The following is an 18480-nucleotide window of genomic DNA, read 5'->3' on the forward strand; positions in this document are numbered from 1 at the left end:
CAGTAATGATTTAAATATACAAATTGGAACCAGTAAATTAGAACAAGTTGATAGTATAAGGTATCTGGGAGTCGTAATCGATGTTAACTTGGAAACAAAATACTCAATGTATTAGTAAAAATATTGGATATAAAATAACAATGCTAGGTAAAATGGCTAGTAGTTTAAGTAAACCGTTACTAGAAACTCTATATATAAGTACAATTCAGCCTTGTAGTGATTATGCTATAACAGTCTGGGGAAATACGACAGAGTTAAACAAAAATATTTTAAAGCGACATCAAAAAAGAGCTGCTCGAATTGTAACTAACAACTTCGATTATATTAATGTAAGGGGTGACAACATCATCCAGAACCTATCGTGGCAAACTCTTGAAGAGAAACGAGATTTCTCCCTAGCATGTCTAATGTATAAATGTGTTTACGGCCTTGCACCAATTAGATTAGTAAATGAAATTGAATTGATTCGCGATATTCACACCCACTTAACACGTGGAGTAGAAAATTTGAATGTAACAATACCTAAATACACCCTTAGTAAAATGAATTCGTCCTTTAAAGTTGCAGCCGCAAAAATATGGAACAGTTTACCGATTAATATTAAATCGGCACCAACAATTACGTCCTTTAAGGCTAGATACAAATCTCATTTCTTTTCATAAAAACTGTATTACATTTAATTAAGTTACTCTTTTGTATATTTTGATTAAGACAGGACCACAATGTAAAACAGATACACTGTTATCTGATTGTTTTATCCTGTATAAATATATTATTTATTATTATTATTATTATTATTATCACTCTCTTATACTTTGTTCTTGTTTCTTTATAATATATCGTGTTGAATATTATAACGTATTATTGAATAAACAACTGTGATATTCAATCAACCAAACGAGTAGAGTCTTTAATACAGTAAAACCTCCACACATTATTATATTACACTGTAGTGGGCTACGTAATCTTCCATGGAAGGAAGGCGAATAATCCTGGATATTGGTTTTTTAATGATTTAACAAACAGCCATTTAGAAGTAAGTATCATTTTGCCTATTGTGTGATTCATTTCGTATTCTATAGCAGTAATCTTTATGTTTTATAAAAGACCTCGCCTGGCCTTATGGATGTGTTTTAAATGCACTGTATTCAAAGTGTAAGCAGGGTAAAGCTTGGTTCCTATTCGGACGCAACGCAAGGACGTCGAAGTCCACCGTATAATTTGACTAATCAAGTCAGAACCAAGATTTAATGAAAAGTGTTTCTGTTATTAATTTCATATTATATTGTCTTGTATTGTATGGTCTTTTAATAAGTTTCCACTTTATTTTAGCTTTATTATTCGTCGTGTTTCGTAAAGTCCCTAATAATTATGCTGTTAACAATTTACTACAATTCTTTAAAAGGAACCGATAATACAGTAGTTTGTCATTAGAAATAATTTGTTGTACCCCACCCGCAACTAGCTAGACAATATAATGAATTGCCGTAGACCTAATTATAAATGCTATTGCTCTGCTGGTATTGCAATCGCTATCAGTAGTTTGTCAATTTATGTTAATTTATTATTATTTGTTATTATTTTAGCATAAATAAATGGTAGTGATCTGCTTGTATTATAACTAAATTATATATATATAGGCCTATAATTATAAATTATTGGTTATTAACTGGTTATGTTCTCGGCAAGTGTAGGTCTACTTCAATTAGAGAACGGTTTAAAATGGATGTTATAATACTCCTCCTGAAAGTACTATACTTTTCATTAAATTACAGTAAGAAAGTTTAATTTTTTAAAATTAAAATTAAGTTAAAGAATTTAGTTTTACTAAAGATGACTTTCTCTCTATATATATAATAGAGTTTCCACAAGTTATTGTCTTGTTTATGTTATTCAAAGAGTCGGCGTTTCGATTTTTGTCTTTTTAAGTATTACATTATGAAATGTCATGGGCAAAAATATTTCAATTAATAATTATCTTTTTTATTTATTTATTTATAAACATATTTGTCCTGGATAACATTGTCATAATATTTAGACATGAAAAGTTGTACGATAATACTTTATAAATACTGTATAACAAAACATTTCAAAAATATACATTTTTTAAAATTTATTTTTATTATAGAATGACTAATATTATACGATAAAAATGTGCTTATTTAAAGATGTAATGTCCTCAAAAAACATGAAAAAATCAAAATTAATTTTAAAAAAAAGACTTGAATTGGTCATTCCGCAGTTTCAATAAGTTAATTAAAAAAAACCATAACATATAATGTTTTTACTTATAAAAAGACAAAATGGACGGTTAAATTCAACCAAAAACCCATTGACTATTTTTGGCTTTAGTTACAGTTTTGTTAGGTCAATAATTTTTTTATCCAATTTTTGGTCAACATAAACTATTATGTGACATAAAAATGGCATATTCAACAAAAACATTTAAATTAATATTATTATCATTATTTTTTTCACGGGGACAATATATCTTTAAATAATTTCAAAATAAAGAAATAGACATCACAATTACCATAAGTATTGTTATCTTGCCTTTTTTTTAAAGATATGTATTCTAGCATAAATTTATTAGGTCAAAACACAGCCTAAGCTTGCACCGATTATTATAATAAGTTCTAAATGACAACGTTACTTCGATTTTATCGATAAACTTGGACAAAACCTCAATATAAATATTTCACTAATTGTTAAAACTCATCGATCGACTACTTTATATAGGTTTAATCCAAAGTTTGGGATGTCAAGAAAAGAAAGGATTTGTGGCTACTGAAACTCACGAATGTGCTCGTACGTGTGAATATCCAACAAGGCCAAAAGTGTGTGAATATGTATTAGATGTCCGCTGGTTTTACTCTATGTCTGTTTACTGCTTTGATTGTCCTATTCTCAGTGATGACTGTTCCTTAGATAGATGTCTGACACTTGACGGTGTCTCTAGACCTTCCGTCACTACTAATTACACTATACCCGGACCAACCATTGAGGTAAAAACAGTTTTCTTTATATTTTATACGAGGTCAGTGTGTTCACATCAAACGCCGCATTGATCACAGGAGCTTTGCTTTTGGTATGAAAGGGGTATTATAGTCTTAAGCTTGGTTCCCACTAGGACGCAACGCAAGGACGTAAACGCAACGCAAGCGTGTTGACCAATGACAAGCGACAGTTCAAATAATTCATCGCTTGTGATTGGTCAACTCACTTACGCTGCGTCTACGTCCTGGCGTTGCGTCCTAGTGGGAACCAAGCTAGCGGCGCTGAAGTACGTGATAGTAGACGTTTCAGAACGCACGTGCGTCAAAGTTGTGACAATGTATGGCTTTTTGTAGAGTATCGGTCACTAACAGTATGCATTATACCTTAACATAGCGACCTATATTGATTTTTTCAGGTGTGTGAAGGTGATACTGTTCAAGTAAAGTTACTTAACAATCTACAAGATAGAGGAGCAATGACGATACATTGGTATGGAATGCACCAAGAAGGAACCAACTGGATGGATGGTGTATCCATGATTACGCAATGTCCAGTCGCATCTTCATCTTCGTTTGTTTATGAATTCACAGCAAGTCCAGCAGGAACTCACTGGTATCACGGACACTCTGGTTACATGAGAAATGATGGTATGTATGGAGCGCTGATTGTAAAACAGGCGATGCAATACGAATACAATAGTCATTTATATGACTTTGATCTTCCGGAACATGTGATGATGATAGCTGACTGGAAGGAAAGACCAACTCTGAGTACATACTTGATGGCAGATAGTCCGACGAAATACGTAGATTCTGAATCCCAGAAGTTTTCAATACTCATAAATGGGAGAGCACAAGAAGACGCCTTCTACGATGATCATGGTGACGTTTATTATACACCTCTGTCAACATTTGAAGTCAAAGAAGGAATGACGTATCGTTTCCGAATGATCAATGCTGCCTTTGCTCTGTGTAACCTTGTAGTATCAATTCAATCACATCCGTTGACGGTAGTCGCAGTAGACGGATCTGAAGTAGTACCTACAGAAGTCGATTCAATTCTTATAGCTCCAGGCGAAAGGTATAAGTTGTAATCTATAAACTCTAGTTAACGTTTATTTCAATAAATAATGAGGAAGGCAGCAAGAAATTTATCATTATTCATATCTCATTTCTTGAGTCCACAATATATAGGCTTAAACTGTTTTAACTGTGATGCATATGTATAGGTTGTTTTTTAAATTGTTTTTTTCGATTTACTTTAGATACGATTTCTTGTTGAAGGCTACTGCTAAGCCAGCATCGTACTGTATATACTACGCTGGAAGCGAAGATACTATATGTGTTGATGATGGAGTTGCCATTTTGAAGTACACTGCTGGTTCCAATGTAGAGCCTTCTTGCTATCCTGTTATCAAAACCCCAGATACTCTTACAGATACACCACGTTTCTCAGTACTTGATGCACTGCCTTTGGGTAAGCACGAATTGATTTAATCTGATACCCTGTAACTATCTAAGATCACCTCTTAACAAACATCAACCAACTTTGTTGTGATGATGTAATTCTATGATTTTTCCACTATCTGATGACGTAGGTTTACAATCTTGTTCTGAGGATGTAAATATTCATTCCATGTCCACACTTTCTGATACGTAATAATTATACTTTTCACATGGAGATGCTGATGACGACCACTCTTTCAATCAATTTCAGAACGTAATTTCGATGAAGCCTTGTACAATGTAGATGCCACACACTATATTGCATTGAATTATTATATTGAGAAAATCTACGCTCCTGATGGACGAGATAATGGTATTGGCAATGATCTCAGTAATTTTAGAATTGACAATATTGCCTTTTCGTATCCAAGTTCTCCAATTGTGTTCAGTCGAGAATCCGCTGAAACCTGCGAACCATTTCACGCCGCTATGTTTAAAGCTTGTAACGAAACGTTGTGCAGATGTACAAGTATTATAAAAATACCACTTGGAAAGGTAAGAACATTTCATCAACATTCATCAGAAGTAAAAAGTAGTTAGTGTGCCTATTAATACGATCACTGTCGAAGTATGTATAGACATATAGTAAGATTGTATTTCTGTTATACATCGAGTATCTCGCCTACATGAATCTTACATTATATACATATCTGGTTTAAGCTTGATTTCCCTTAGGACACAAGGATGTAAGCGCAACGCAAGTGACCAATCATAACCTACAGATCGGATGCCCCATCGAGTTGTGATTGGTCACTTGAGTTGCGTCAAAGTTGGAACCAATCTAGTAAGGGTTGTAGACTATTGTATTTTCAATTTTTAGGTCATTGAATTTGTTCTTATCAATCAAAATGACGCCTCATACTCGTTCCATATGCACGGTACCTCATTCAGAGTTCTAGGCTCCGAGACACTAGGAGATATTCAACACGTTGCAAAACCTAGCATCGAAAAACAAGACTCAGAAGGTAATTGTAAAGCTGGGTTCACACTAGAAGGCATAAAGACACACGCGCAGCGCAAGTCACAATCGAGAGTTTGAATGATGTGACTGATCAAGTTATTTGCGTTGCGCATACGTCATTGTCTTGTGTTCTAATAATAGGAATCAAATAATTATAACAAAGAGTGAAATAATGCAAATTAAATTGATTACAACAATCTTCTTACAAAACTAATGAGAAACATATTTTGTTTCGTTTCAGGATTATTGCCAAGACTATCGCCAGATAGGGCTCTAATTAAAGACACCATTAATGTTCCTGAACTGGGTTATGTCATTATAAGATGGAAGGCGGACAATCCAGGCTACTGGTTTTTCCACTCTTTGCCAAATAGTCATTTAGAAGTAAGTATTCTATGGCCTTTTTTTAAACAAAGAAAAACAAGGCTATATAGATGGTTGCAGTCGCGTGCTTAAGTTAGTGTTTACCGACCGACCGACCAACCGACCGACATACTGAGCTGTAAAGTTGCATTGCACGCGACTAAAAACTAAAACGAAAACTAATGCGGTTGACTTTGAACTATAATTTTTGTTTGGTACGTAGAAAGGATCAACATTTACAACTGGGGTCTTAAAAAAGACGAGATCCTGATCCATAATAAGCTGGCATTTATTTCTGTATCTCATTCCACAATCCAATCTGCATCAACGTTGGTGCAAAATCGATATTTTAGGATAGTTTAGGTTGTTTTTGTGGAAGATGCTATTGTAAATTTCCTGGTGATATTGTTTCTCTTTTTGCTTTGTATTTTTTTTATATGGATGTACTAACTGAAATAAAGGAAATGAATGAATGAATTTCAGGTTTTTACCTAATATTATAATTTGGTTTCAGACAGGCCAAGCTACGATTCTACAAGTTGGTGAAACTTACGAAATTGCTCAACCGCCTAGCAACATGCCTTCATGTGGTGCATATCAACCATAAGAAATAAATGGTTTGCAATAAAATACTCTAAAGTTTACTTTATGAGACTTGACTACACGACTATATGGGGTTAGGGTTAGGGGTTAGGGTGCATGTCAACCATAAGAAATAAATGGTTTGCAATAAAATATTAGACTCTAAAGTTTACTTTATGAGACTTGACTACACGACTATATGGGGTTCAGAGGGAGCACTGAGGAAAGACAAGAGCTGTCAAAGACAACTATCGCCAAAGGGAGCATTTATTTTAGTATGCAGTGAAAAGGGACATTTAAATTGACTACATATCCAGACTTCTATAACTCTGCCAATTGAATAAGTATGGAGTTAAGTTCAGTTAAGCTCTGTCTACTTGCCAATAAAAGTGTGATGTGTCCAAATAGGGTAGTGATACACCAAAATATAGGAATGATATGACATCATCATGTCCATATATGGGAAAATCACATAAAGTTTGATGATGTACACAGAGCTAATTAGGCTTACCTAGGCCAGCTGAAATGAGCTGGTTGTTCTCAGGATTTGACATTGGCCGCCCAAGTACGCTATTATCAAACTGATGTATTTGTAAAAAAAATTTATTATAATGACATAAATGCCTTTGTGATCATAAACATTTTGTTCATTGTCATGTCATTTCATGGTCAGGTCATCGCCAAAGGGCGTGTCTTTCCATAACTAACAATAACAAATATGTATTCGTCATGATCGACCTCATTAAAAAGTTGAGTTGTAGCATTAGATTAAACAATGAATCCCATACTATGTAAGAATTTCATTCATTGACAATATTGTAATCTTCATTCTGTTTTAATTATTTTGAATTTAAATAAAGTTGAAATGAATTACAAAATATTGAGATACTGTATGATACAAAACACAATGTGTACAGAGTATAGGTTTTTTTTTTCTCTTTTGTGGCGCAAACACCACTTTTATTCACATTCATATTATCTCATATTACATAAAATCGTATTATTTAACTTGTAAATGTCGTTACAGTTCATAAGTAACATTTTTACATTAATTTTCTTATATTTTGCTATACACTTGACAGGATCATCATTATCATTTTATAATAGTTCACACATTTTCATTTGTTTGTTTTCATTTTACAACCCGGATTATACAATATATTTATATACATGATAAAAAGAAAATTAAAAAAAAACAATAATAGCTCAGTACCACCAGTAACCCGTGTACAGAGTATAGGTATTGAAAATCGTGCATCCATTATGTTCGGTGCACATACGTCATTGCGTATGCACTATTACGTCATTGTCTTCCAAAATCACGAGGTTTAAAGATCAACAAGACTGCCGCCATTGACTGTACAACAGCTACAACAATAAACGGCTGGCGATAACTGTCGTAGTACGAATGTAGCATGCCTACAAAATAACAAAACATTTGAATAATAAAGACGCTCTCAAGAAAAATTGATTTTAAAATAGAGAAAAAAATATTTCTACTTAAAGTTACAACGCTTTCACAGACGACGCTTGTCTGTATATAATAAACTCTGTTAAAAGAAATCACTGTGCTTACATCGATGTTACATCGACCGCGACACAAAAACGCTTTTCACGTTTGTACCAAGGTAACAATTTCTTACAACATGCTACATTTTTTAGGAATCGAGTATTATTTATATATACGTTTTTATATAAATCAAAAAGAATCTTCTTACCCATTGAAGTTCCTCCTAAAAGAGCGCCCACACCTCTTGCTAGGTTCAACCATCCAAACGCAACGTGAATTTTCTCAATTCCAACAAAATCCCGAACTAAAACGGGCGCCAGTGGCATCTTGATACCAGTGGCAACACCGTATATTACAGAAAATGTAACAATGCTATACATATTCTGAAACAATGGGTCCATTATTAGAGCCAATGCGGCGAGTACGTTGGCAAACAGCCAAGTATTATATGTTGAGAGTAATTTCCAATGGAGGATACCAATTTGTGACAGTCTGCCAACAACCGAGCCAATACCAGCAAAGGTAAGAATCAAGGCCGATATCTCATCTGGAATGTCTAATTCTTCAGCTTGTGGAATTACAAAAATCAGCCATGAGTCATAAGAAAATCCATTCAAAAATATAATTACCATTATAAGATCAAACATTAAGTTATCTCGAAATAACTCCAGGCCGCAATACGAGGCAGTATCTTTTAACTTTTTCCAAATGCGGTTTTCTTGGTGGTTTCCATTTGGTTCAATATCTGTATTTGCGCAATGGTCTGTTTCCAGTAGTTCATACTCATTACTGTTATACTGGTTTACTTCAAGATCTCTTAGAAGGAAAACGGGTTTCATCAAGGTTCCCCCGACGACTAGATTGAGAACCATTCCACACCACAGCAGTATGGTTCGTCTCCATCCATACGCCTCCATCAAACTCTGAAAAAAAAACAGCGGGAGTTTATTAGTCTGTTTTACGGTTCATTGATATAACAATTCTATGTTTGATATTTGTATTTTTAACAAAAAAACAATTTTTGTAAAAGAGAATTTTTTTTAACAACTTCCTGCAAATTCTACATTTTAGTGACAGAAAGTTGCCGATTACAATTAGTGAGCTTTCGATTTCAGACGACCTTTGAACTCTAACCACGCCAATGTGCATGCGCATGCATGCGCAGACATCAGGACGCTTTTTTCCAGTAAATCTTTTAGAAGGTTTTGGCGGATTCTAGATCCAGACGCTAATAAAAATCGAAAGCTCATATATTTTGATGTTTTGTCAACCCAAAATAATTTATACAATTCTCAACCAAGGTAAAGTATTGAAAGGGAAATTTTTTAAATATATTTTTAAAACTTATTAATAAAATTATTAAGTTCTATCAAAGTAATTTAATTTTCAAATTAAACTGTATTATGTTCTTACCTCACCCATGATTGGACAGATTAGAAAACTGATGGGTCCACCAAGAAAAATCAATCCATTTGCAATGATAAACTTTTTTTCAAAATACCGACTGACAATAACGACACTTGCGGTGTAGGCAAGTCCCAGTCCTACGCCTGAAAAAAAAATAACAATAAAATAGTGGATTTACAGGATTTCCTACACACAAAGCATTGCTTACATAAGCCATGGATGAATTATTTTTTCTAAATTAAACTACTAAACGTATTAAGCTCTATACATTCGAGAGGTTTCGCAATCTTACGAATACGATAACGAAAACGGATACGTCACGCACACGTATTCGTTTTCGTAAGCCATAAAAAAATCTGTTTCGCATGGCAACGAAATATTGAGGCGCGTCCAAAATATGACTGCGGTAAATTTGAGCGAAGCGCAGGTACGTGTTGCTTGGTGCTTGGCTGCCTAGGCCTAGCGTAACATCAAAGCGAGTGAGGACTTTAAAAACTGCTATTTATCAAAATTTACTTGGCATTTTAGTAATTACTTTAGTAAATTACTTTCAATAAATCTATAATTATATTATAATCATGAATCATTCCTGATTCAAATGCAAAATGTGCAAAATAGATCAAAAACTATACTCGTTTTGTAGTTACGAATATGACTGGTGATATTCGTCAACACGAATACCCTTTACGAATATGAAATGGGGATCAGCTCAAAAGTTTCACAAATGTATGACGTATCCGTTTTCGTTATCGTATTCGTAAGGTTGCGAAACCTCCCTAATCAAACTAGTTTAACAAAAAAAAGTGTAATGTGGCCAAATATGGTAGGGATATTCCCAAATATGGTAGTTATATGACATCATCATGTCCATATATGGGCACATCATCAAGTTTGATGTAGAGAGTAGAGAGGTCACTTTAAAACCATGCTAGTAAAACGGTGGAGTTAAATAGTTTACATCTAAAAAGGCTTAACAACGTAAGAACAACCGGTACATACAGATTATAGTATTAAAAAGAAAATATTTTATTTCTAAAAAAAACTCGAATGTTTGTGTGAGTTAAAATAAATGAAAGTTTTTGCTCGACGGGTCTGTTTTTTGGTCGATTCTATAAAGAAAACACATTCAGATTCAGCATAAGAGTTTACGGTGGTCATCTGGTGTAGATGGGTGTGTCATGAATGCATACGTACCTGGCAGAAGGCCTAGACCTATACCAAGCCATAGTTCATTCGTCGTGGAAAAAGCAATTCCCAGTCCCAGGCAAGCGAGTATTCCTCCAAGCATACAGGTCAACCGACTACCAACCTTTTTACATAATATACCCGAAATTGGACCTAAAATGGAAGAAAAGATCAGAATAATTATAAATAAAAGATGATAATAATCACAATCATTAATAATCATTAATGTTACTAATGTAGGCCTACAAAATGTACGTTACTCTAAAACATAAGATTCACTGTTCGAACACAATATTACAATCTTGTACTATCCCTTCCTTGTTTAGCCTAATGAAGTTAGCAAATAAGAACAGAACTTACCTGTTGTCAGAAGTAGTGTAATAGGTAGTGATACAATGAGTCCAATTGGTCCAGTAGTGCTTTCAAAGTCGTCGACGATCGGCTCGATGAATAAGCCTAAATTCCTAGGGAACCCAAATGCTATAAACATGCAAACAAATGATCCTATAACCACGACCCATCCCCAGTCACCGTCCGGTGGGGCCGTGTACGTAGGACGTCGACGACTTGTACCTCCTGCCATTTCATCAACGAGTTACTAACTTTCCATTAGTCACAAATCCTAACTTTTCACTTATAACCAAAGTTAAATCTCCGATTATGGCGCTACGGATGATTGCGCACAAAGTATAGTATAAATCTACTCGTGCTAAAATACAGTGTTGCTTTGCCAAACAAAAGAATAACAACAAAAAAGGTATTAGCTTAGAGAGAAGAAAGTCAAATATTACAAAGTCAATTTAGCAGAGAAACTATGTAGGGTTCAATTCTAGAATCCTAATTCACTTTGGATGATAATCCTGTGTCTCGACTCAAACGTCATTCATTATTGTGTATGTATGTGATAAATCCAACTAGCATTAATCCAATAATTCAATTCAAAAACTACTCGACATGTGAAGGTTAACAGTAAAGTAGATACAAAATAAAGTTTATTACTATTATTATTATTGTTATTATTATTATTATTATTACTGGAATTTAAAGCGGAGATAACGAGGTTAATAAATAAAGTAAATTAAAATTCATCCACCGAAACGTCGTAATTTTTCAGGCAAAATCGACAGACCACCTATCGTTTGTATAATAAAACAATGCATTACCGTATATTGTTTCTCTTTTTTTTATTGACTCCCAATTTATTCATTCATTTATTCAATACTATGAGGTCACTGGCCCAAGTACAGAGATCAGATACAGATATATATCCAATATTTAGTTGTGGACCATACATAAAAGAATCAATCAATCAATCAATCAATCAATCAATAATATCCTAATCATCGATTAGAGTATAGATATATACTAGTACTACATAAGAATTATTATCGATGGTCATACATTTCACTGGACCAATAGATTATACTGCATATTCCACATCATGTTTTCTCATCTGTTATTTCAATGTTTATTATGTTATTTGTTTTATGATTTCCATATCTTGATGAATTAAAATAAAGATATAAAATAAATTAAATAGGGAAATAGGCTTTAAAAATAATTGGGTTTAAAGTCTGTCAAACAGGACCTATTAACAAACCGGATATTCTCTCCATTGCGATATCTTTATAACTCGATTCGCTAAGGTGTTTGTATAAAAGCAGTACAAAAAGAGACAATTAATCTTCTATTTTAGATTTTGCCATTGTTTTGTCTTGGTTGCATTCAGTTTTTTTTATAATGATGGTTAGCTATCGTTATTGAGGTACACGGTGGTCAATACAAAGGAATAGCTTCTATAATAGCTTCTTTTGACTATGTCCTTTAAAGCTAGATACAGATCTCATTTCTTTTCATAACATTTAACTTCCAGTTTATATTTTTTATTGTTATTATTATTTTTAATTGTATAAGTAATTTTAAATTTAAAAATTCAAAAATTTAAAAATTTGTATCCGTTTTTGTCGACAGGACCACAATGTAAAACAAGTATATTTCTACTTGATTGTGTATAATCCTGTATAAATATGTTGTTAAAATAAATAAATAAATAATCATAGTATTGAAACTTGAAATCAGCAATCTTTTTTTTATATTGAGAATTCCTAACGCCTTTAACAGATAGTTGCCATCATCCATCATTATAAAGACTAAACAAAGACTTTGTTGAAAAAAAACTTTATAAAAACAGTTAAGATAATGTATATTTAAATTCACTGAAAAATATTAAATGGAGCCGCCTATCAAGTTATGTTTAACTATTGGTGGCGCAGTCATTGGCTCTGACGTTAGAGTTGTGTTGGAGTCAAATATCTTACAGCCAATGTAAACATTTTGTTTTTAAAATTCTAAATTATATTATAGAAAAGTAAAATAACTAATGGAATTAATATTACTACTGACGGCAGCAGTCTTTATAAGAACAATTCAGAATGCCAATTGTCGTATTCGATTAGGACGTTTACCGTTGAGTAGGCCTATAGTTTTTCCCGTTAAGTAGGCCTACTAATTTAACGGAGTATTTTTAGCGTGCGTAAGTAAGTAGTAAGTTTTCTATTCGAATGATTTTCTTTTGAGCACAATCCGTTTACAATTTACAATTCGAATACAAAAGTACTCAACGAATCTTTATGTTGGCAACGAACCCAAACGAAAAGTAAGATGTGTCAAAATTAGCGCCCTCTATTTTGCGACACAGCTCGTAAGTGTACGAATGAAAATTAGTATTGGCATTTGAAAAGCGATTAGGCCCAGTAAGATGAACCCGTCACCACAGCATACATACAGAGGGCATGCTAAAGCCTGTGTGGTCGCAGCGGTTTGTGTAGGCTTACAGGACGATTGTCCTAATGTTCTAAGTAAATCTAATCAGGTCGTCCAGACTTAGCTGCATGCTCGGCCTTGCTCACTAGGCTTGTCGTGCGGCGCAATTAATTAAATATCTCAGCTAGAATAGTTGTGATTTAGGCTCCTGTTGATAGGTAGATGTTATAATTGTAAAAAGAATAAGGAGAAAAATTATCGTTTGTCTGTGAATTGTTATTACCACAGTTTAATGAAAGAATAGAGATGTTGCTTCTAAACAAATTATCATGGCGGGAAGTGAAGAGACTCAATGCGTTTGGTTCTTACTTTGAAACGCAACGCAAGGGCGTACGTGTAACGCAAATGAGTTGACCAATCACAATCGACGGTTCGGGTGATCCATTGTGTCGTGATTGGTCCGAATTACCTGCGTTGAGCTTGCGTTGGGTCCTAGAACTACCTAAAATTAAATTACAATTTTCATAAAATGTTGTTAAAATACGATAAATTTGGTTATTGATAAAATTGATAGAGAATTATATTTTGATTGTTGGTTTTACACAATAAACTAAACTATAATATGTATAAGAGTAGATTCTAAATCACTTGCTATGCATTTAGGCCTAGGTAAGGAACGTTCCTCGACTGAGATGAAATGTAAAAACCCCCTTCCCGATTTCTCGTTAACACATTATTATTTTACATTATTTTGCCGAGGAAAGCTAAAATAACTGATATCGGCCCGGTAATTAAACACATTTAAAGTACGTGTAACTGCACTTAACATGTTTTTCTACCCGTCTTATACCACCGTGATCTTAAAGACTGTATCTTTGCATACCGCCATGAAGCACTTCAGATACCTCGGCGATCTTTACAGTATTTGTGTTCAATTTCATGTAGCAATTGACGATTGTTATGACAAGGTAGTGAATGGTTTATCAGCTGTTATGTAGCAGTGGACTCGGTATCAATATTCATAGTTCTGTTGACATGAATTCTTCGCGTATGTTATATCATGAATATATGTATAATTTAAAAATGAATTTGGTCATTCTATTCTATGAAAATAGCACGTGACTGGCGGCAATATTTATTTCGTGACGTACACCGTCAATACGCGTGCGTCCGTTTATTTCGTGACGTACAGACACTTCGATACGCGCACATCCATTTAATTCGTGACGACGTCGCGTACAGACACTTCGATACGCGCGCGCCCGTTTATTTCGTGACGTACAGACACTTCAATACGCGCGCGTCCGTTTATTTTGTGACGTTTATTTTCCATTGCAAGTTTACAACATGCACTGAAAACTCGAAATAATGACAGAATATTTCTGTAACTACTTATTTATTATTGTAATATTGAAATATAGATGTTTGGAATGATGTTACAAGATCTAATTAAGTTTTAAAATATTTGAAAATGTCGAAAACATATTCTTACCATCCGCATGACGTATACACGGACTTCTAACGCATAATTAAGTAGATCTCTTTTCTATTAAAAAAATGTCCAATTAGCGACTATTTCCAATTAAAATCTACATTTTTACTGAGTTTCAAATGAATACCAGTTGTAAGTACGTACTGGCTCTAATTAAACGAATTATGATTACTGATCAAAAGTGATAAACCAATCAAAACGTTTCGTTCCAAATACAAATCACAGCCAATCACTGGAATGTACTGACTATAAGGAGAATATGAATAAAAATAAATGAAATGGATAAAACATGGGCTCTAATTGCTTCCGAGTGCGCAATTTGACTAAAAGATACAGAATATTTCCCTCGGGCTGGCCAACACAACTCAATGAATCTGGTACATTTATACTCGTGCCGAAATAAACATATTAGTGAATGCTCCCGTGGATACAGTACGTGATTTCTGCAAGTTAAACTTGACAATGACCGTTTCAAAGTAGGCCGCTTTGTTATTTTCGCTACTATTTCCTTCAGGCCAGCCTACGAAATACAGGTGCAGAATAACGTTTCCGATCAAGGAAAACAATACAGGATCTATTATGGTTTAAAGTATAAGATATTTTTATCTTATTTTCCTTATGGCAGTTCTGATTTCTGCTTAAAGAGTGTTTACAAAAGTAGTGTTAAATGCACTGTAATAATACATTACCGTACTATAATCGTCTGAATGCTCGGGTTAAATTCGTGTTAACAGTGTTAGAAATCGGAAACATATTACAGAGTAGTATCAGATATTTGATTATAATCAGAGTTAACATTCCAGTTATCTGCTATTGAAAGTAAACACGACGGTAGTCCTACAATCCAATGAAGGATTGGATAAAGAAATTGCAAATAATGGGTGTAATTGTTTTAAGCCGCTTAATTCTGCCATAATTTAAAAAAAAAACAAGTGCGGACATAAAAGAACAAAAACGTATACTGAATTCTTCGATGTGAACAAAACTACTCATTTTAATTACAATTGATGACCATACTATGCAATATTTAACCCTATTAAGTATCTCTTTAAGATCTCCGTGATAGATTACTTGGGAAACCACCTCCCCTCGGCATGGGTGAAGTTTAACAAAAGTCGCCGACCTAACAATAAAATCATTCATCTAGATTATTCTAATACACTTTGCAGTGCAAATCAATATTGTAGCTCATCGTCAAAACTCAAAATCTTCGTCGTTAACGCAACGCGTCAGCTTTATCACTTAAGCTTGGTTCCCACTAGAACATAACGCAAGGACGTAAACGCAACGCAAGCGTTTTAACCAATGACAAGCGAAGTTATAGACAGCAATCACAAGCGAATAAGCCATCGCTTGTGATTGGTCAATTCACTTGCGTTGCGTTACGTCCTTGTGTTGCGTCGCTAGTGGGAACCACGCTTTAGACGCAACGTAAGAACGTACATGCAGAAAATGTGACCAATCACAAGCGATGGATTATCAAGTAATTTGTGATTGGTCAATTCGCTTGCGTTTCGTGTACGTTCTTGAGTTAAGTTCTAGTAAGAACCAAACTTTAAGCAACAAGAGAAACAGTTTATAAACCCGAGATTTTGTGCGCGTGCGTAAAAAGTGTCGTCAACTAAAAGCATTTTAAAGGGTAAAGGAATAGTTAAAGATGTATTATCTCACAAAAAAAAACATGAAAATGAAGATTAATAAAATAAGCCTTTAAAATAAGACAAAAGAAACGTTTAATTTTAACCAAAAACCAATATTTTTGGCTTTAAATTACATTTTTTTTCCAGGTAAATACTTGTTTTTCCGATCCACTTTTTGGTCAAAGTGAATAACTATTATGTGACATTAAAATAGGATTTCAAAAAATATATATTTTTAGGGGGACAATACATCTTTAAGGAAAAAAATATGTAACACTATTTTAAAGAAATGTGTATAAAAACTGTATGTACCGATTGATTTTTATATTAAACACACAATGCGAAAGACGTTGGGTAAAAGGCTACAAAATTAACATATAAAATCTATTTTGGTACTACGTTAAGAAACTAATGTAAGTCAGAAAATTTAACAATGATAAATGTTAAATTAGAAACTATGATTATGTAGGATGAGCGAATGTTGAGAGTATAATTGAGAGATGAACAAGGAGGTCAGCAGCAAGTCAGTTCCAATTACCTTCTGATCAAGATCTCAACTGCACCAACAAACCAAACTCTACCAGAATCTAACTAATTGTTATTTTAAAATTATCTTGAAATTGGACTGAACTTCATTAGAAATTGTAATGATAGCTTGTTTCATATCACACAAAATTGTTTCATAGTTTAAGACAAAGACTTGACCCGCATGGCATCTATAATAATTTAAGTTAATGTGAATTTTATTAATGATTGGCTTTAAAAATGGTAGGATAGTGGATGCCAAAATGTTAGATGTGTAAGGTAGTTATATTAAAATTTGAATTAAGCAATAAATCATTATGAAATTTTAAATATCACTATTTTTAATAAACTTATGAAACACGCCGAATGTCAATTATGTAAAAAACGCAAAGAAGTTTTCTCTCCAAACAGGACAGTAAATCTATTGAAGCTAAAATGACGTTAATTCACAAAGAAAATAACATATTAAAAACAAAAGATTTAATAATCAAATCCTCATCAGAATAAGTTTATTTACAGAACGGAGAAAAAAGGTTAATATACTAAATACGCAAATAATTTATTTGGACTTTGTACAATTAATAGACGTGACGTTATCTATTTTGAAATTGTATAAGCCTATCATGATGAATAAGAAGAATAAAAGAGTCTTTTTCAAACTAAAACTAAACGCCTCACAATATTAACAAATAATGCGCGACGCATGGTGGGAAGGCTTTGGGAGCAAACGTCACGACGCGTACATACGTGATTTGTTGTTTGTCGTGACGTTTGCTAATAAACCCTTCCCATCATGCATTGTGCAATGACGTTCCTCGCGAAATCAAGCTATTTGCGATAAACCTTATTGAAACAAAGATTTTTTTTTTTTGCTGCTGAACCATTCTGGAAAGTTTCAAAATTCACCAGACGTGACCTCTGAACTATAATGTTATGACATGTTATGAGCAATTATTGGACGTATCTGGTTACCAATCAACGACCAAATTCCAGCAGGCGTTATCTCTCTTATTATATCTTAAATAATCTTACTAGATTGGTTATCAAGAGGTCGATTTCAGTGAATTATTTTAGATCAACTAAGTTAATAATAAGTACTGCTTTCATAACATCAAAAGCTATTATTTTCACCTTCGTTACTTCAGTTCGAAAGTAATGTTTAATCATTAGATTTATCTGTAGATAACACATGTGATTTCGTGAACGAGGTTAAAATAATTTGAAATGAAATTAGGAATATGATTATGCCTTTATTAGATACTATTTGCGCGGCCACGTAAGTTAATCGTGTTTAAGAATGTAAACCCAAGTACATTTGGCCAAGCGATCGATAGTTATTTTTTTTCTCACGCACGAAATAATGATTTAATCGATACATTCGAGAAAAATAAATGATATTTTGAAGATATAAAATTGTAAATAAATCGTTAATATTACTTTATTTTTATGTGAGCAGACCTTTCGTGGTTTTCACGACGCGCGACATACGGATAGGCGTCTATCAAGAAAAGATCACTCTACACATGCTCATAAGATTCTGAGCGTCGAGA

The 18480-nt window shown here is 33.6% G+C and overlaps 3 protein-coding genes across 6 annotated transcripts in view; 1 reads left to right on the forward strand and 2 right to left on the reverse strand.

The window, feature by feature from the left end:
- The window catches only part of LOC140056021 (ubiquitin conjugation factor E4 A-like), a 60411-nt gene that overhangs the window by 7732 nt on the left and 34199 nt on the right, over positions 1–18480 (reverse strand). Inside the window, exon 18 of one of the 4 annotated variants that reach the window (XM_072101230.1) lies at positions 13613–13775. The exons of the other annotated variants lie outside the window; for them this stretch is intronic. The gene's annotated coding sequence lies outside the window, so the exon portion shown is untranslated. Of the gene's footprint in view, positions 1–13612; positions 13776–18480 lie in introns of those variants that run through there. 4 annotated transcript variants of the gene reach the window in all.
- Positions 153–7230, forward strand: LOC140057745 (uncharacterized). The gene is made up of 8 exons (XM_072103467.1): positions 153–537; positions 2740–3005; positions 3413–4077; positions 4262–4473; positions 4714–4997; positions 5323–5467; positions 5705–5847; positions 6341–7230. The coding sequence occupies exons 1-8, from the start codon at positions 153–155 to the stop codon at positions 6431–6433; spliced, it is 2193 nt and encodes a 730-aa protein (XP_071959568.1). The 3' UTR covers positions 6434–7230.
- Positions 7377–11171, reverse strand: LOC140056576 (monocarboxylate transporter 3-like). Its single transcript, XM_072101998.1, has 5 exons — positions 10871–11171; positions 10520–10663; positions 9332–9468; positions 8127–8841; positions 7377–7827 (listed from the first exon to the last, which is right to left on the reverse strand). Exons 1-5 carry the CDS (start codon positions 11091–11093, stop codon positions 7712–7714), a joined length of 1335 nt encoding a protein of 444 aa, XP_071958099.1. The 5' UTR covers positions 11094–11171; the 3' UTR covers positions 7377–7711.

This window comes from Antedon mediterranea, chromosome 8, assembly GCF_964355755.1.
Source record: "Antedon mediterranea chromosome 8, ecAntMedi1.1, whole genome shotgun sequence".
Taxonomy (NCBI): Eukaryota; Metazoa; Echinodermata; class Crinoidea; order Comatulida; family Antedonidae; genus Antedon; species Antedon mediterranea.

Bases quoted from the DNA above. Each gene is read 5' to 3' on its own strand.
- LOC140057745 (XM_072103467.1), top strand. From the start codon at position 153: ATGGCTAGTAGTTTAAGTAAACCGTTACTAGAAACTCTATATATAAGT. The intron at 538-2,739 runs GTAAAATGAATT...TACTTTATATAG, and splicing joins AATACCTAAATACACCCTTA to GTTTAATCCAAAGTTTGGGA. The intron at 5,468-5,704 runs GTAATTGTAAAG...GTTTCGTTTCAG, and splicing joins CGAAAAACAAGACTCAGAAG to GATTATTGCCAAGACTATCG.
- LOC140056576 (XM_072101998.1), bottom strand. From the start codon at position 11,093: ATGGCAGGAGGTACAAGTCGTCGACGTCCTACGTACACGGCCCCACCG. The intron at 10,664-10,870 runs GTAAGTTCTGTT...CTTCCATTTTAG, and splicing joins TACACTACTTCTGACAACAG to GTCCAATTTCGGGTATATTA. The intron at 7,828-8,126 runs GTAAGAAGATTC...GTTATTTTGTAG, and splicing joins TTTAGGAGGAACTTCAATGG to GCATGCTACATTCGTACTAC.